At 43.2% G+C, this 20,598-nt stretch overlaps 1 protein-coding gene across 3 annotated transcripts in view; it reads right to left on the reverse strand.

Annotated features, from left to right (window-relative positions):
- crb1 (crumbs cell polarity complex component 1) overlaps positions 1 to 20,598 on the reverse strand; it is a 258,755-nt gene that overhangs the window by 17,742 nt on the left and 220,415 nt on the right. For all 3 annotated transcript variants that reach the window (XM_072511473.1, XM_072511472.1, XM_072511474.1), the window contains exons 10-11: positions 11,037 to 11,162; positions 8,309 to 8,435 (exon numbers count right to left, since the gene is read on the reverse strand). In XM_072511473.1, the coding sequence (XP_072367574.1) occupies positions 8,309 to 8,435; positions 11,037 to 11,162 (253 nt within the window). The remainder of the gene's footprint in view (positions 1 to 8,308; positions 8,436 to 11,036; positions 11,163 to 20,598) is intronic.

Genomic DNA, 20,598 nt, shown 5'->3' on the forward strand with positions numbered 1-20,598 from the left:
GAGGGAGAACGTCACGGTCTGGAAGATCGTCCTGCTGGCCCTACGGTCTAGGAATCTCCCAGTCTCCCGCTTTCTGTATCGAAGCTGCTGGGGAACAGTTCTAGCAGATTAAAGCCTATTAGTTATCACCTTGTCTCGAGAGTAATTGATTGTGCATCAGTACATCCACGCAATGCTTCTACACTTGATGAATTGCACAATTATCATTTTAATCTTGAGAAAACAAAACTCAAATATTTCATCTGTAGTGACTCTGTTCAAACCCTCAAAGAACATCCCTCTTCCATGCTAACTCATGCATTTCATCCTACATATCTCTGGCAACTCCTTTTGTTCTTTCGCTCCTTTTCCACTTTATTCTTTTTACACAAACGTTTCATTGCAATGTCCTGTTGTTCCGTCCCTGATCTCTTCCCTTCTGTTGACCCCACTTTGTTCCGAGTTGTATTTTGTCACTGTTCATCTCTCAGCAGACTGTTCCTTTCAATTTAATCGTAGAATCCACTGTGTACACCTGACAACTCTACATTTTATTTACTATTATTTTTAAAGAGAAATGGCTTTCACGGACACGCACACTGCCACCAGAGTGAAGAGGTGCAAAATCTCTTATCCCCAGGCCTATACACTGTCATGCTTCAGCCAAATGTTTGGAGGTTCCCCACAGCACTATTGAGTGATTCTTCCTCATATTGAGGATGAGGCCGATCTGACTCTTTCTCTGACCGAATGGCTGGGATTAGCTAAGTGCAGGAATGAACATATCCTTGATGCTACAAATTAGTGTTCAACTATAACTGGCTATTTTACTGGTTTTATCGTTTCATCTGTCTTTCGAATACATTAAACCAAATGCAGGTAGGTCAAAAAGATTCCTCGCAGTATCTTGAAGAACATGGGAGTACTTCCCAATGACCTAACCAACGTTTATCCCTCAAACAACAGCACTAAAACTGGTTATCAGGTCCTGGCTGTGTATGTTGTGAAAGGTGCAAGAGAAAAGCTGCTTTCTTCTATGATTGAATTGTATTATGTGTGAGGTGCCCGAGCTGCAGAACTTCACAGAACTTATATAAAAAAAACACTCTCTGGCCTTACTATTACCTTGCTGGAGGAAAATAATCATGGATGACACTGGCCACAGCAGTTCACACAGTTGAAGCATGGGGACTACCCTACTAATGATTGTTCTCTGGTCACTCTGTATGATGTTTTTAAGAGCTAATCTTCCATTAAACAGTTAATATATTGTCAGTCTACAATGTATTTTGGCAAATCAAGCAACATCGTCTTGTGACAGTCTCAGGCATTCCATACTGATGACGCTGGTTTATTGATAATTATATGTGAAAGAAGAACTGATTTTGGTTTCACAAGTATCTTTGGACATTACATGGAATCATCCAACCACAACTACAGAAAGTAACAGCATTTAATTTTCAAAGCTTGCAACTATTCCCAGCTATAAACTTCCTGTAACGAAAATTGACTTCTCCTTTGTTAAATTTAACCTCTTCACTCATGCATCTGCCAGGGATTTCTGGACTAATCAACATCCTGGGGGTTACCATTGATCAGAAACTGAACTGGACTAATCATTAATCTTTAATAATCTTTATTGTCACAAGTAGGCTTACATTAACACTGCAATGAAGTTACTGTGAAAAGCCCCCAGTTGCCACATTTCGGCGTCTGTTCGGGTACACAGAGGGAGAATTCAGAATGTCCAAATTACTTAACAGCACGTCTTTCAGGACTTGTGGGAAGAAACCGGAGCACCCGGAGGAAAGCCACGCAGACATGGCGAGAATGTGCAGACTCCACACAGTGACCCAAGCCGGGAATCGAACCTGGGACCCTGGCGCTGTGAAGCCATAGTGCCAACCGCTGTGCTATCGTGCTGCCCACATTAATACTATGGCTACCAGGGCAGGTCAAAGGCTAGGAATCCTACAGAGAGTAACTCACCTCTTGACCCCCAAAGCATGTCCACCTACTACAAGGTGCAAGTCAGAAGTGCAATGGAATACTCTCCACTTGCCTGGTTGAGTGCAGCTCCAACAACACTCAAGAAGCTCAACACCATCCAGGACAAAGCAGCCGCTTGATTGCTTCCCCTTCCACAAACATTCAAACCCTCCACCACCGATGAACAGTGGCAGCCGTGTGCACCATTTACAAGATGCACTGCAGTAACTCAACAAAGTTCCTTAGACAACACCTTCCACTACCATCTAGAAGGACAAGAGCAGCAGATACCTGGGAACCCCATCACCCGGAGGTTCCCCTCCAAGTCATTCACCATCCTGACTTGGAAATGTATCGCCGCTCCTTCACTATCGCTGGGGCAACATCCTGGGTCTCCCTCCCTAACAGCATAGTGAGTGTGCCTATACATGAAGGACTTCAACGGTTCAAGAAGGCAACTTGCCACTACCTTCTGAAGGGCAACTAGGGATGGACAATAAATGCTGGCCTAACCACCAAGGCCCACATGCCGTAAATGAATTTAAAAAAACTAAAGTGAACCAGTGGAAGGAAAAACTAAATGGAGCTAATATTGGCCTGTGATCTTGCTCTAATGTGAGAATGGATAGGTTTTTGGGGGGGTGAATATCCTGAGTGCATACACAGTACAAAAAGGGGAACTAATTCCAAACACGTTCAGGAATGCTCACCCATACGTTACATTTTCTGGAAGCATTTGTGTGTTAAGGAACTCAACAGAAGAATCATAACAAATTCAGTGACTGCCTACTGATATTGCTGCTTCTCAAATGTGATTCACTGCATGCTGTTTTACTGAGAGCTATTGGGATTGGTTTGTGGCATAATGAGCCACTTTTGGAGTGGTTAACCCATATCACTGTAAAGCTAATCATCAAATTTGTTTCTAACCAGATACAAGTCTCTACGATAAAACGCCCTCTGAAATGTGTATTCACCCGCTTCAAGATTTGTTTGTGGTCACAAACTGTGTGGATGTTGATTAGTTGCATGCCTTTATCTTACATGCCACACATGGTCGACAATGGGTTTACTCAATGCATTCGTGTAACTCGAGACTGCACTTCTTTTGCAACAGCCTGTTGGTCTCTCCTCCCCTGCTGCTGCTGTTGTTGCTGCTGATTACTGATGCTAATGTTAATATCTTCATCAGCTGATCACATATCAGCAGGGTGCACCTGGAAAGAGCCTATTTTTCCTTGTTGATGATAGTACTCTGCAGGTGTTGATTTAATGCAGCTCCAGGATATAGAACAATACATCTACACCCTGCTTGTTGAAGCACAGCCCCTTCATCTATTGTTTCACTGTGAAATTGAGGTGGATCTGTTGGACAGTAGACATCCTGGAGGTCGTCAAATTGGTCTCCCTAGTTATCATCTTCCTCTTGCTCCCGAACATGTTCAGTGAAGTCCAGCCCGCTATAATACACCATTGTTGCTGTCTGAATTGAAACTGTTGAGTCCCTCTTAAAATGATCTCCCCCACTTTTCCATGCTAGACCAACGTTGACCATCCCATTGCCGTAACAACATATTTATGGCGGCTGTTATAAGTGAGATATAAGATGAAATATATGAATAATATTGTTGCATCCCCTTTAATCAGTATCCACAAACCCCTTCCTGAGCCAAAAAACCAATACTACTGGATTTCTGAGTTATGGAGTCACAGAAATTTAGTGTGAGATAGGCCTTGTTGCTGTTTTCCTTGTACCCTAAACAATCATAGAAATAGTGGAATGAGTTAAAGCAGTTAGGTCCATTAAGACGTTTTGAAAGTGTGGGAAATGAAATATACTGATGCTTCAATGACACAACCACAATAAACACAATATGTGTGCACAGAGTAACTTTGTATGTTTTTTTTACATATACACATGTTTACCATTAAACAAAAGCAGAAGGACAGAGACAGAAATGCAGCAATGATGGTTGTGTTTATTAAGTCTTCTTATGATAAAGGTATGGATTCTCATACATACAGAGAAAAGCAGAACACAACCATGTGTATTAGGAACTCGGGGTGTTGTTAATCTTATGGAATCACGTCAGTGATAATGTGGTTCAGTCAAGAAAACACAGACAGAGAAATAAAGTAATGAGAAATGGAATGTTAGAAAGAATTGATAAAAGTTAACAATAAACAATAAATGGTAAGCCACAAGAAATCAAGTCAATGCACACTCTTACTTTCTAGGTTTTGTGGCTATGAAGGAATGTTATAGTTTCAGGTTGCTGAAAATATGAAGCAAATCTCTGTACAAACTGTGGGATAAGGACAAGCGCAACTGGAGTTACCCAGGTATTCCCGTGTCTTTTATTCTGTTTCAGTAAACCAGTGATCATAGTTAATTTTGTGTGGACTTCATAATTTCCTTGGTCTGTGTTTTCTGACCAGGGCAGCTCCATTACATATATGAACATAAGAAGTAGGTACAGGAGCCATGCTGTCGAACCCAATGAACCTGCTCCAGCATTTCATGAAAATCATGCTTTCTTTATTTTGCCTTTTTATAATTCATCTTTAGTCAAAAATATAACTTAGAAAACAGGAAAAAATATAAAATATGTATAGCACAAGCATATATAAATGCATATATGAAATAAACATTGATCAGAACATTTCAAACCTTAAATATAAATAGTTAAGGAGGTAGTGCTTAAAATAACCACTGTGCTTAGATTTATAAAATTGTTAGACTCTTGTTCGAAAACAAAGCAGCAACAAGAACCGGTATATAATTTACAAGAATTGTAAATCACTTATTGATCAGTTTTAACCCAATGGCAAAATAGTGAAGTGGAAATCAAGAAGGCTTTGGTAAGTTAGATGGACATTTTAGATACTTCGCGGACTTATTGCAACCACCATCAAAGGAATGCATGCTCTTACTCATAGATGATTATTGCAAATTGTAGGCAGTGTTTCCGTATTTCATAGGACTGAGATACTTATGGTGTGCTTAGTTAACAATGATTGTATCTCTTGCCTGTAAATGCAGTCTGAATGTGACATGAATGTGTCATGAATGCTCGACCTGAGACCATAATCAAATGGAGTGGGACTCCCTCAAGGAGATAGTTTCATTCCACTTAATCTTGGAGTGAGTTTGATAATCCCGATTTACAGTGAAACCACTTTGCACCAATGCTGGGCTTATTCTGTGAATGAATACTGAAAGCAAAATCGTTTGAGCCTACTTTGAGAATAAAATGTAGCCTTGTACAAACTCTACTGAAAGCATTAAAATGTTCTGCAGCACTCCCTATTTGTGATGCAGCCAAAACTTGATAAAATAATTTGGTGTGAGTCAGCACTGCCTATGTATAATTCAATTTTCTGTTTTCGCCGAGTTAGTTCCCCCTTTGTTGGCTACCACCTGTACTTAAAAGCATAAATCATACCATAATGCAACAGAGAAGGAGGCCATTCATTCCATTGTGCTTGTGCTGGTGTTTTGAAAGAGTTACCCAATTAGTCTTACAACCCTGTACTTCTCACAGCCCTGTCTGCTTTGGGCATCCAGCAATTCTGAACTAATATCCATATCCCAAAGCCCTGTACCTGAGTACAGGTACAAGCTGGTATTGGGAGATCATTTCATGACGTTTGAGCACGCTGTACCACCACACTACCTTTTGTAATTCAATGTATTCTTATTAAACATCAGAAAAAGACTGACCAATTTGGGACTCTCTTCCCTTGAAAAAAGAAGACGGAGAGATTATCATAGAATTTACAGTGCTGTAATAGGCCATTTGACCCATCGTGTCTGCACCGGCTCTTGGAAAAAGCACCCTATTTAAGCCCACACCTCCACCCTATCCCCGTAACCCAGCAACCCCATCTAACTTGAGGGCAATTTAGCATGGCCAATCCACCTAACCTGCACATCTTTGGACTGTGAAAGGAAAACGGATCACACGGAGGAAACCCACGCAGACATGGGGAGAACATGCAGACTCCGCATAGACAGTGATCCAAGCGGGAATCGAACCTGGGACCCTGGCGCTGTGAATCCATAGTGCTAACCACTATGCTACCATGCTGCCCCAGATGACCTGGTAGAGGCTATTAAAATTATGCAGGCACTGGTGGGGAGTCCAAAACTGGGGATCATAAACATAAAATATACACAAATAAATCAAATTCAAGGGAAACTATTTAAACTTGAGAGGCAGTGAGAATAATGGAATAGGATAGTCTGAATGAGTGAGGTGAAGTAAATTGGGAGAGGGTTACTGTGGAGCATTAACACTGACATGGACCAATTAGGGCGAGTGGCCTAATATTTTATTGTAATTTTTTTGTTTTAATAAACAAAAACATGCCGTTGTATATCAGCATCAAATCTTTGGAAATAACACAAAAGCAGCTTGAGCTCTACTCCACATTTTACAAGCTTGCAAAATCTGCACCATTAAATTTTTTAAAAAAAAATTTCTTAAAAAGGACCTAAATAGATCTTTATGTATCTTCCAAGAAAAATGGGTTTGTGTACTCAAGATATTAACCTGCTAAGACAGGATTGTACCATAGTGTCCAACTATGGAGTAAAAGTGCATTTTTAAAATTGAACCATAATACGTTTTAATGAGCTAATTTATCCATTTTTAATTGTTTATCAGTTTTAGCTGAAAGAGAACTGTTGAACCTGATAATTAAAACTGTTAAACATGATGAAAAGATAAATAGTTGATCATTCCATGCAGAGATGTGTATCATGGGAATGCCAAGAATTTTAAACTTCCTGTATTTGTTCCATTTTCTTAAACCTGCAGCAAAAAACTAAATCTTAATCAAATAATCCCTATATTTATGTATTTCTAAACTGCAGCAAGGTAAGCAATCTTTTAGCTTAAAACCATAAAATGCTGGATATACTCAACAGGGTAGGTAGCATCTCTGGAGAGAGGAACAGAGTTAATGGGCTGAATTTAAAAGCCACAGTGAAGGCCCCATTCACCAGCCAGAAAGCCAGTGGCAACCTTGCCGCAGCCTTTCCCGGGAGCCCCAGTGGCCACTTACCAGCATGCTTTTGGGTTCCTGTGGCCTCCAAGAGAAGGATTTCACCTCCGAGAGCTGTCAGCCAATTGGAGGACTGATAGCTCTTCTTTCTCTCCAGCGGCACTAGGGCATGGCGACAAGAAACAGCAATGGAGTCCATGGAGGACAGGTAAGCGGGGTGGCCTGGTTGGGGTGAGCCATACAGCTTGCGGTGAGGCATTGGTATGGAAGACAAGGGGCGTCTTGCTATGGTGATGACCCTTACCATTGATGGGCCTTCTGTGGCCCACAGGTCACCAGGGTATAACTGGTATGAGGCTCTTGATTAGATACCGAAGGGTAGGGAGGTTAGCATCAACCATCCCCACCCCCGACTTAAGCAGGGGGAGTGGGGAAGGCAATGGACTCTCCATGCTGCCAAGCCCTAAATAGTCCTCCAGCTCCCAGCCCATTCTGTGCAATGGGATGTACATTAAATTCTGATCCATTTTTCAGATGGTGATCTTTCATCAGAACCGGAAAAAACTAGCGACATAATAGCTTATAAGCAAATAAAACTGGGGAGGGTGGGAACAGGAACACAGTAAAAGGTCTGCCCGAGAGAGAGAAAACAGGAGAGATTAAATGACCAGAGGCTTGGTGTTTCAAGGACAAAGGGAGGGTATTGAAGATGCGTCCATGGAGGAGGCTATGAATCACAGATTTTTGAACAGCTGCCATTCAAAAGCAAAAACAACGAAAAACAAGATTGTAAAACTAAAAGCTGCAAAGAGGAAGGAAACATAATGGTGGGGGGGCGCAGTGGAGGATGCAGTGGTTACAGATTGAAGACTGTTATCTGAGACATGAACACTCTTCACAAATGCTACCTAACCGGCTGAGTGTTTTCAGCATTTTTTAATTTTAGTTTCAGATTTCCAATATCTGCAGTATTTTGTTTCATTCTTTTCTGTTTTAAAATATCTAATGCAAAAACAACTTTCCCCAGATAATCTGGAGGAAATACATGTTATGTATTTTGAAAGCCAAAAAGGACTTTGCGTTTTCCTGAGGTTAATCAAAACTTTCTTCTTAAGTTGTTTCCAAACAGTGTGAAATATCAAGAACAATACTGGCATATCATAACTGTGCCATCCTTTTTTTAGATTAACTGATCCATTGATTTGGTTATTCAAAAGCTTCAACCCCACTCCATTGCTGGTTCATCATCCATTCGTATTATGAGGTAGGAAAGAAGTTGAAAAAGATGCTGCCAGAGTAATAAAGAGATGAAAAAGGAGAGATCGCTTACATCAAATTCACAGCGGTCACCAGCAAAGCTTATGTCGCAAATGCAATGGAACGCGTTGGGTAGGTTTTGGCAGAAACCTCCATTAAGACAAGGGCCCGATTCACATTCATTAATGTCAACTTCACATCTGCAGGATGTTCAGAAGGAGATTTCAAATAAAACATTAATAAAAACCAGGAAATGTTGGAAATACATAATCGGTCAGACAGCATCTGAGGAGAGAGAAAGGGTTGGTGTTTCAGGTTGATGACCTTGCATCAGGACGTAGACTCTGTTTTTCCACAGATGTTATCTGACCTGCTGATTGTTTCCAACATTTTATACCTTCATTTCAAATAAAACATTTGAAGCAGATTTGTTTATTCTGCTGTTTATGGAATACTGCCCTTTTGGGTTTTAGTCAGTCAGCACTCTGAGCCTAAATGAAAGTGATCTCTAACAAAGAACATACAGTGCAGAGGGAGGCCATTTGGCCCATCAAGTCTGCACCGACCCACTTAAGCCCTCACTTCCACCCTATCCCTGTAACCCAATAACCCCATCTGATCTTTTTGGTCACTAAGGGCAATTTATCATGGCCAATCCACCTAACCTGCACGTCTTTGGACTATGGGAGGAAACCGGAGCACCCGGAGGAAACCCACGCAGACATGGGGAGAACGTGCAAACTCCACACAGACAGTGACCCAGCAGGGAATCGAACCTGGGACCCTGGCGCTGTGAAGTCACAATGCTAGCCACTTGTGCTACCGTGCTGCAGTTGGCAGGAATAGGTAACTCTGACTACCCTAAGTTTTTGCTTGAATAAGATCTCTATGGATTAGCACTGAGTACGTAAGGCCAGATGATCAGATAAATGTAGTTACTTCTTAACAGAATGAACTGGTGAAATTCGACCTAAAGATCTAATACTCTTCTATTTGGTGGTTTTTACATAATTCTCAAACCATTGTCTACCAATGTATTATGGAGTGTTACAAGTTAGAATCTTTAGAGTACAGGAGTGCTAGTCATTTCTCTATATGCTCTCAGTGTCTTATAATTTGGGGTCTCAGTATCTTATACTTTGGGGTATGCCCACACTATCTATCTAACTGTAGAACTACTTTGGTATTCCTTTGGATATTCATGTCTTTCATGTGTACCTGTGAGCGTTTTCATCATTCTTTCAAAGATTGACTGAGAAAACACTTGTTAAGATAAAGCTTGATATGAATCATGTGGCTGCTTCATTTCACAGCAAGTGAATGTACAGAGTAAGTTATCATCAGACTCACTTGGATCTGTACAATTTGTCTTCATGCTATAATATAAATAATGAACACATTATGCTTCCCCCATATCAGCAAGTCATCTGGCTTGAGTTGAACAAAATAACCTTTAACCACCTCCTGCATCTTGACCTTCAGAGTCAGGTGGAAGCTTGTTCCTGCAGCTTTCCCTTTCAAAACCTGACTGCCAGTGAGCATTTCTGGCTCGACTGTTGTCTCTCAGTGTTCACAACCTGAACGGAGAGTTCGATGGCAGAGAACTCCTGCTGACGGGAGAAAGGCCAACAAATTCCTTATTGTTTGCAGTCTCTTGAGAAGCAACTTGAGCACCTAGCTGGTTAACAAGTTTTCAATGTTTTAAAACAAAACTTGTGTGAATGCACTTTGCTTTAAATGTAACTATCTGTTACATTCCTTTCTATGGCAAAATGGTCAGAAGTCCTGAAAGGTGACTTTGAGATTGTCCAGAACTGTACCCATTCTGCAGTGGAATATAGTAACAGTTGCAAAACATGATGTGAATTGAAACCTGCGTCCTAACAATGCTGCACACGTCTCCTCCACATGTGCAGCATGTTAATACCGAGAAAGCTATTATTTAAAAGGATCAGCTGCCAAAATTTGAGATACAGACATAATCAAACTTTTGATCAAATATATTGTTCTATGTATTTTTTTAAAATTAGAACATTAAGAAGATTCTAGAATTTTCACTAAAAATAGTCATCAGAAAATATATAGGATATAGAGAAGTCATAAATACGTGCACATTATCATATTCTTTTAATATTCCTATTTTAATCCACTCATGCCGATGGCATGGGGGTTTCCACAATGGGAAACCCCATTGGCCGGCTGCCGGGATGGAGAATCCAGCCGCCAGCAGGGGCACACTGCACCAGAAATCGGGGCTGGCAAGACGGAGACTCCTAGCCTGTATGTTTTCAAGAAGGAGTTAGATATAGTTCTTGGGGCTAACAGGGCTAAAGGATATGGGGGAAAATGGGAACAGGTTACTGAGTTGGATGATTAGCCATGATCATAATGAATGGCACAGGTTCGACGGGTTGAAAGGCCTAATCCTCCTATTTTCTCTAATGCATGCATTAATGAACAAATTGAGATTTTCTAGGCTTTGTGTCTCCCCAGCTGACAGATTTCTCTTTAATTGTATTACTCAGATGTGATTTACCTGTCTTTGTGTCCAGTATTGAATGGCTGTGTAGGTGAGCTACATTCAGTGAATGGCTGTGAGCTACATTCAGGTTCCTGCCTATACTAATCTCGATTTAGTTGCTAGGAGCTAAGTGCAACTAAAGCAGCCCCAGAGTCTCATGCTCTGTAGGTTTGTTTTCCTCCTTCCCCAATCTGCCTTTCAGAAAGTGATTCAACTGCAAATATCACTTTCCCTTTAAGGCTGACTGGCCCTGAGCACTTTCAACTTGTGTTTCACTTACTGGTTTCCAGTGATTCCTATTGGACAGATGCACCTTGTATTCTTCCCATCAGTGCAATTTCCGCCATTATAACAGGTCCAATTTTTCTTCTCGTCAATACAGAATGCAGTAGATAATCTAGGATATCTATGACAAAAGAAACTTTGAATGAATTAAATCCATTTTAATTACTAATTATGATTATACAATCCAAACATCTCAGTGCAGTCACGTCTTTAAGTGTTTTTATCTTGCTTTTATTTCTGTGTTTGTGTTCAAAAAGGCTAGGAATGTTGGTATCACAGAATTCAACATATTTTTTCCTATCTTTGCAGTAATGATCATCACAAAGCACCCTGATATTAGATATAATACTCAGCATGTGAGGAGGAGATGCATCACTTTTGCAATTCATTTTTGCTAGTTGTGCAAGAAATGGATATTATTTTGAAGATGGTTAAATCTATTTTGATTACTTCTCCAACGAGCAAGCTTTATGTGAATTGGTTCAACTTCATGCATTGCTATTCCAATCTCCATTTCTCAAACTCTGAGAAATTAATAAGATATTCCACTTTGGATGTCTGCCTTCAGTTCGTATAATGTAAAGTCAGAGGATGTAGGACAAAGGAACGGAGCATTTTCTGTATTTAGTACCCAGTCTCAACACTGACTATTCCTCAACTAGACACTTCATGAGTAAATGACAGGCCAAATGTTCTTCTGTGGCGTATTATTCTATGATACACAGATATATTTTAATGTGCTTTAACCCCAACAAAATTCAAAAATCTTCTTTACTGTACCCTTGTGGGATTCTATTTTTCAATCCTTTTTTTTTCTTTATTCGTTCATGGGATGTGGGCGTCACTGTCTGTGCCAGCATTTATTGCCCATCACTGAGGGCATTTAAGAGTCAACCACATTGCTGTGGGTCTGGAGTCACATGTAGGCCAGACCAGGTAAGGATGACAGATTTTAGAACATAGAACATACAGTGCAGAAGGAGGCCTTTCAGCCCATCGAGTCTGCACCGACCCACTTAAGCCCTCGCTTCCACCCTAACCCCGTAACTCAATAACCCCTCCTAGACGTTTTGGTCACTAAGGGCAATTTATCATGGCCAATCCACCTAACCTGCACGTCTTTGGACTGTGGGAGGAAACCGGAGCACCCGGAGGAAACCCACGCAGACACGGGGAGAACGTGCGCACTCCGTACAGACAGTGACCCAGCGGGGAATCGAACCTGGGACCCTGATGCTCTGAAGCCACAGTGCTAGCCACTTGTGTTACCATGCTTCCCTGAAGGACATCAGTTCAACCAGATGGATTTTTATGACAATCGACAATGGTTTCATTGCCGTCGTTAGACTTTTAAAAAAAAATCAGATTATATAGAGCCCTGTGTGGCTCAGATTTGTATCCAACCATTTGATGTGAAATTTGGTTTGGTAATTCACTGTGCCACCCAGTATTAAGATATGTATGTTTTTTTTAAAAACGCATAACATTTACTTTCTCAAAGCAGTTTTTGCAGCTGAAAAATTTATTTGGTTTTGTGTGCAGTATTTTTCTGAAGGTGCTTTAATGCAATGCACCCGACCACAGTTTATTATTAGTCACAATGTTCCACTGACAGAGCATTACTGAAGCTATTTTTCAAACCATCTCCATCACATGAATTTTAACCAGAAATAAATGAAAATTTTAATTTAAAAAACCTTCAACAAACATTATGGGGGAATTATTTACTAGTGGATTTTTTTTGACATTGGCCTGGATTCTCTGCCACCTGCCGCCAGTAGCGGAGTTCCCGATGCAGCGGAGATTCCAGCATCATCCAAAAAATGGGACCAGCACCCGTGCTCCAGTCTCTCGCTCGAGGCGGCATCGAGGTTGATGCCCTGCACCTGTGGGGGGATGCAAATAGATAAAATTTACCCATTTGCATCTGGTTAACGGGCTGGGCGCCGGATTCTCCAAACCTACGTGAATCTCTGGTCCTCTGGGCGAGAATTGGTGAAGGTATTTTCCAGCGTGGCCGGGGCATGGTGGACCTTGTGGTGGGCAAAGGGGGTAACTCTTTTAGGAAACTGCCCCCAAAGTCCATCAGAGGGCCCCCTCCCTCCCACAATGTAAATCCTCTCCGCCCCACCCCAAGATCCCTCCACCAGAACCGCCCTTTAAAAGAGACCCCCACCAGAAACCCCTCCCCATAGGAGAGCCCCAAGCCTGCAAGCTAGGTAGCAGTCCAGCCAGAAATGGTGAAAAGAAATCTGCAAAATCCCGTGGTGAGGGGAGGTGGTGGTGGTGGTGGTGGTTGGGGGCGGAATTGCATTGTGATGGGAGGGGGCCCAGCTGCCGGATCTCACTATTGGGCCGCCTGCTCCAATTGGTGGCCCAGTAGTGGGATTTGCAGGGGGATCCCTTACAATCATTGCCATGCATTAATTTATATGGCATGGGATAGTGAATCACCTCATGATTTCCACTCCCAGCATGAAGGTTATCCAGCCTAACCCCACTTTCCAACTCCTGGTCTGTTGCTCTATAGGTTACAGCACTGAAGTGCATATCCAAGCACTTGTTAAACATAATGACAGGGTTTCTGCCTCTGCCACTATTTCAGGCAATGAATTCCAGACCCCCCACCATTCTCTTTTTGAAATAATTTCTCCTCAACTCCCCATTGATTCTGCTATCAATTACTTTCAATCTATACTCATTTGGTAACCATTTTGCAAATGGACATATGTCCTTCCTTTCCATTCTATCTACATGACATTATATACCTCAATTAAATCTCCCTTCAGCCTCCACTGTTCCAAAGAAAACAAACCGCTAACATTTTCCACTTATGGCAACATCCTTGGAAATCTCTGTTCACATCATTCCTGTAATGTAGTGATGTTGCTGCTCTTTTGAAAGTTTAGAATGAAAGGATGGTAAAGATGAAACTTTGTTGCTTTCGGCTTAATATTATCAATCTGTCGTGTTTGACACATTACTAGAGTTTTTTGAGGATGTAACTAGTACTGGAGTTAAAGGGGATCCAGTGGATGAAATATATTTGGGATTTTCCAAAAGTCATTCAATAGGTTTCCATACAAAAGGTCAATAAGGTGGTTAGCACTGTTGCTTCACAGTGCCAGGGTCCCAGGTTCAATTCCCGACTTGGGTCACTGCCTGTGCGGGGTCTGCACTTTCTCCCCGTGTCTGCGTGGGTTTCCTCCAGTTTCTTCCCACAAGTCCCAAAAGACGTGCTTGTTTGGTGAATTGGACATTCTGAATTCTCCCTCGGTGTCCCCAAACAGGCGCAGGAGTGTGGCGACTAGGGGATTTTCACAGTAACTTCATTGCAGTGTTAATGTAATCCTACTTCTTACACTAATAAAGATTATTAAAGGCTCATTGAGTTTGGGGTAAAATAATTTACATAGATGGAAGATGGTGAAGAAACAGGAAGCAGAGATGATGGGTAAATGGGTACTTTCAAGTTGGCAGACTGTAATTAGTATGTTGCCTCTACTATTTACATCTATTTAATGATTTATATGAAGAGACCAAGTGTAATCTCACCAAGTTTGCAGATGAAATTAAGTTAGGTGAGAATGTGAGTTGCGAGGACACAAAGAGGTTGTAAAAAGATAGAAACAGATCAGCTGAGTGGGCTACAAGATGGCAGAAGGCGCATAATGTATTGCCATGTGAGATTTGGTCGCAAAAATTTAAAAAAACTGAATATTTTTTAAAAGGAAGATTGCTTTCAAATTTTGATATCAGAGAGACTCTAGTGTACTCGTTTGGAACACAAAAAGTGAGCATGTAGGTATAGCAAACAATTAGAAAGGCTAAAGGAATTTTGACTTTATTGCAAGGGGACTTAAAGCATAAGAATTTGGACATTTGCTACAATTGTATACAGCTTTAGTGAAACCACGCCTGGAGTACTGGACATAGCTTTGGTCTCCTTATTCATGGAAGGATCTACTTCCCTTATAGGCATTGCAGCAAATGTTCACTAGATTGGTTCTTGGAATAAGAGGGTAGTCATATGACAAGCGGTAAATTGAGTCTACAGGGTTTAGAAGAATGAGAGATTATGTCATTGAATCATACGCAATTTTGAAGGAGCTTAATTGGGTAGAAACAAAGAAGTCTTCCGGGGAAGTCAAAAATTTGCATTGTTGGGACAAGTGGGGCAGAAGCGTTCCTTCAGACCCCACAAGGAAAGCAACAAATTTCTATTCCACAGATTCCCTCTCCTTATCCCTTGAGACTCTCCTGAAACCTACTACTCTGCCACTTACCCAGAAGCAAGCCAATGGCTGTCTGATCTTCCCTTGCTGGTAGTCACTCTGTGCCCCCTTTCCCCCATTTTCAGAGCAGGAAATTGACTAGTATCATTTAAATGTGAACCAGCAAGTAAAGTCACTGCAGCCCCTCACTGCCTCTGTAGACACTGAAATGATCACCTGGAAACCCTCTCTGAGTTAAAATCGACTATATTTCGTATTTGTGTGATTGAGAAGGCTGGAGTCTTTTCTACAGTTATTACTGTGCTTTATAAAAATGGCCTCATTGTGTTTCCACTTCTGGGGAACAGCAAAACTAGAGGCCATCTATATAAAATAGCAAGAAATCAAATGACGATTTCAAAGAAAATAACTCAGAGTGAAATAGTATCCATGCTTTTAAGGAAACGTGGGACAACCATATGAGAGAAAATGGACTACAGGTATAGGCTGGTAGTTAAATGAAGATAGGTGGGAGGAGGCTCGAGTGGAACAGTAATGCAGCATGGATTTGGGCCAAATGGCCTGTTTCTGTGTCACATATCCTATGTAATCTTATGTAATAACGGCGCCATGGTGGCACAGTGATTAGCACTGCCTCACAGTGCCAGGGACCCGGGTTCAATTCCAGCCTCAGGTGACTGTCTGTGTTCAGTTTGTGTGTTCACGCCTTGTCTGAGTGGGCTTCCTCCAGGTGCTCCGGTTTCCTCCCACAGTCCAAATGTGCAAAATATTTGGATTGGCCAAGCTAAATTGACCATAGTGTCCAAAAGATTAGGTGGGGCTTTGGTGTTACAGGGATAGGGTGGTAGAGTGGGCCTTGGTAGGGTGCTCGTTCAGAGGGTTGGTGTAGACTCGATGGGCCGAATGGCCTCCTTCTGCACCTTAGGAATTCTATGATGCTATGAATATTGAGAAGTGAGTGAGACTAGCTGGATTGACCATCAAGGGAATCAGCATAGACACGAGTATTAGAAATGGCCTCCATCTATGTTATATTAACCTGATTCTTGGATGTTTGTAAGTCATCTAACTGCAAATTCATTTTGACAAAGTGAATCAAGCACTTACTACTTTTCACTCTCCAGTCTAAATTCAATGGGAGACCAGGATAAATATCACCCCATTACTACCTGATGGGACCATTATTAGGATTAGAGCTGGGCCATATGAACAATGGCTGCCACAGCTATGATAACTCAGTATGACACACAGTGAGAAGTACAGATTTCAATTTACGGCATGGCCATTGTCAGGCTGTTTACACAGGAAAGCATTGTTGGAAAAAGCTTGAATTGAAAAAAAATTCATCAAATATCTGAGACAAAACTAAGTCTAATCCCTTGCAAAGAATTGTGAGGAATTCTGAAACAGTGGCGTGATTCTCCGAAATGGAGGCAGAGTGTTCGCGGCGTCATGAACGCCATCGTGGTTCACGACGGCGCGAAACGGCCCCTATCCTGACCTATTCAGGGCCCGATAATGGGCTAGGAGCGGCACCGCGTCATTTATGCGCACCAGGCCTTGGCGCCGCGTAAAGGTGGCGCCGCATACATGACGCGGCCGGCGCCGCATAACTGGCGTCACCCGCGCATGCGTGGGTTGGCCGGCGCCAACCCGCGCATGCGTGGTTGCCGTCCTCTCCGAGTCCGCCCCGCAAGAAGATGTCTGCGGATCTTGCGGGGCTGCGGAAGAAAGGAGGTCCTCCTTCAGAGAGGACGGCCCGACGATCGGTGGACAGCGATCGCGGGCCAGACCCCATTTGAGGCCCCCCCCCGGTGCAGGATTCCCCCCGCAGGCCGCCCCCTCAGCATTCCCGCGTTGTTCCCGCCGGCAGCAACCAGGTGTGGACGGCGCCAGGGGAAACCCGCCGATTTGGGCAGGCCGCTCGGCCCATACGGGCCAGAGAATCGCGGGGGTACCAGTGAATCGCCATTTTGCCTGTCACGGGCGATTCACTGTACCGCACCGCGCAAAACGCGATTGTGCCGATCTGGCCGCTTCCATGAATCGCGGGAGGGCGTCGGCCATCAATTCTATTTCAGATGGGAGTTTAAAAACAAGAGTAAACCTTCTGAAATAGGTCACAAATATTTCCTGCATGCGTTGGGGAAGATTCTTCAGAGGTTTTAAACTGGTCAAATCTGTAACATTTTATAGCAGCAATTAAGATTATTTAATGATCTCCGAGCTTATCAATATCATGCCAACAAATTACCAAATAAAAATATTAGAATCCAAATATTAACCTGTTATAACCTGGCCGGATTCTATTGGCTGGGGACAATTGGTGACCCCATGTTCTTTGGGGACTATGAGCTCCCCTAATGAGGGGGATAGGCAATCATTAGCAGTGCAACTGTATAAATAGAGCTGGACAGTGTGGTACTGGCTAGAGAGGGAACCAGGAGTGAATTGCTGGTACTGTGCACATATTGTTGTAAATAAAGTTACTTTCTGTTTGACTCTACAAACTCCTGCTGGATTCTTCATGGCCCTCACAAAAGTAGCTTTTTGAAATATAGCTTCAGTCCAAATGGTCATTCTTAAAGCTTGAGGTGAGTGACTGCAATGAAAAGGTAGAACTGATTTCAAGGGCATGTGAATTCAGTTTATATGGATCCCTTTTACTTTCACATTTTCTTTTACTGTGAGTGAAATAGAACTGATGGAAATTATCGGCACAAAAATCTTTCAGTACTTGTTCTGTCAGGAAGCTCATTGTTCACCTGGCCCAGCTCCAAGAACAACTTGGTTTCCCAGGAGAGGGCTTGCACTTACATGTATGAGTACAACTCCCAGCAGCAGTTAAACTGTATTGAGAACATAGGGTGGGGCAGGGGAAATGAGATGAGGGTGTGTAGGGTGGGAAGAGGATTATGTGAATGCATCTGCTCTTTCTAAACATTTACATCAACCCTGGGTAGACTTTGAAACTTGTTAATCCAGGTTTGCTCACCCAGAACTCTGCTGCTTGCATCCTAACTCACACCAATAAACGTGAGGTAGTACATTTTGGTATGAAGAATAGGGAGGTCACTTGGAAGGTGCAAGCCTAGGTGGGGTAGAGGAGCAAAAAGTTCTCAGGAGTACAGATCCATCAATCATTAAGAGTTGCACCACAGGATAGCAATGCCAAGAAGGAAGTAAACCAAGTACCATCCCAATATGAGACAGGATTGAAAAGAAGAGCAGTTATGCTAAATCTATCTACATAGAACATACAGTGCAGAAGAAGGCTATTCGGCCCATCGAGTCTGCACCGACCCACTTAAGCCCTCAATTCCAACCGATTCCCGGAACCCAACAACCCCTCCCAAGATTTTTGGACACTAAGGGCAATTTAGCATGGGCAATCCACCTGCACGTCTTTGGACTGTGGGAGAAAACCGGAGCACCCGGAGGAAACCCGCGCAGACACGGGGAGAACGTGCAGACTCCGCACAGACAGTAGCCCAGCAGGGAATCAAACCTGGGACCGTGGCGCGGTGAAGCCACAGTGCTATCCACTTGTGCTACCGTGGTGCCCAACCTGTATCGGACTTTGGTCCGACCACACTACTGCATGCTGTTCTGGTGTCATATTATAAAAAAGGATGTAGAGGTGTAGAGGCACTGGAGAGGGTGCAGAGAAATACAAGAATGATAGTAGAACTGTGTGGCAAAGGATTGACAGACTGGATTTCTTTTCCCTTGAGAAAAGATGGCCAAGGAGTGACCTGATAAGGTTTTTTTTTAGAAGTCCTCTAATTGGAGCTTTCCATTTTTTACAGGAATCGTATCAAACAAAACAAAATAAAAATGATAGCCAAAGGTAACAATGTACAACCGGTACAGTGCACAACAATAGCCATTGCAGGAATGGGAACAAGTAAGACCGGATAAATCGGGGACGAAATCCCCAACATATTCCCTTCAGGGATGTAGGGCCTGCCTGCACCAGAACAGGATACAAGCAACATCACAGACCTACATCGTACCCGTAGCTACAAAACAAAATGACAGAAGGAACAAAACAATATCCCGACAACCCAGAGCTAAAGGGGAAATTGATGAACATTCACAGCACAAATTACAATCTTCTCCAGATCCAGGCCCAAACAGGCAGCCATGGTATAAGCACAGGCTGACCAGGGGAGAACGGGGCACCACTAAGCCTCAAATCTCAGCCCATGTCTTCCATAGGAAAAAAAGGGTGCACCCATCCAAGGAGCAGCAGGATACTGATCCCAGAGCCGAGCTTGGTCAAATCCAGCACTGTGACCTCAGGAGAACTAAGCCCCAAGGATTACCATCATGTTCCGCAGTCAAAGAGGGAGACCCATATCAGGAGAAATGACTGACTCATCGCTAAAGGCGAGCCACAAAAGTCCCAGTCCTCAACAGGATAACACCTTCTGCTTGGGTCTGAAATAGGAAAGGCACTGAACAAAAATAGGAGACTAACTCACACTGGGGGGGGGGGGGGGGGGGGGGAACGACCTTCCTCGAACACAGTGAGGATAGGACTAAACCTACCAATACCTCCCTGATGCACGATCAATTACACTCAAGACAAAGTGATTTCATAACTGAAGGCTTGAATCGATTAGAACTTGTTCCCCAGCAGCTTCGGTACAGAAAGTGAAGGCTGCTGGGACGGCACCGGTTCTTATACCCTGCCTGTCAGGGCGGGGCTACGTACCAACAGCCTATGGTAAACTCTTGGTTTAACCAATGGTCATCAGCCTCTTAGGTACAGCAATACCTGATAATACCACATTCACCCCCTGTTAAAAATGAGTTCGGCGGGGGTGGTGGCCAGTGGTAACAGTCGCCTTTAACACGGTATGATCAGATATGGAGGTACCGTGATACCTCCTTAAAGGGCTGTCGAGAATATTTACAAAGTGTTCGTTCACGGTTAAAGTCACAGTAAAGCAATCAGTCGATTGGGTGGCCTGGTCATCCTTCTGGATCGTCTGGGCTTCGGTGGTGATTCTGGTGGGGGTCCAGGTGGTTGCGACTCCGGGAGCGTGGTTTCAGCCTCCCTGGCAGCTTCGTCACCCCTAGGCGGCGCTGTTGGGGCAATCGGTTGACACGGGAGGGGGGGCCTGTAGGGGGCGTCGGTGGGTGGGCGGGCCTAGGCAGGAGCGGCGGAAGTACTGACCATCCAGTAAGGTGCTGTGTGGGGGGGGGGGGGGTGAGGGTAATGGTTCGGGTGCACGTGGGGTTCCAGCGGGCGCCAGGTTCCGAAGGGAGATTCTATCTTGCCGGCCGTCAGGGAACGCCACGTAGGCGTACTGG

This window comes from Scyliorhinus torazame, chromosome 7, assembly GCF_047496885.1.
Source record: "Scyliorhinus torazame isolate Kashiwa2021f chromosome 7, sScyTor2.1, whole genome shotgun sequence".
NCBI lineage: Eukaryota > Metazoa > Chordata > Chondrichthyes > Carcharhiniformes > Scyliorhinidae > Scyliorhinus > Scyliorhinus torazame.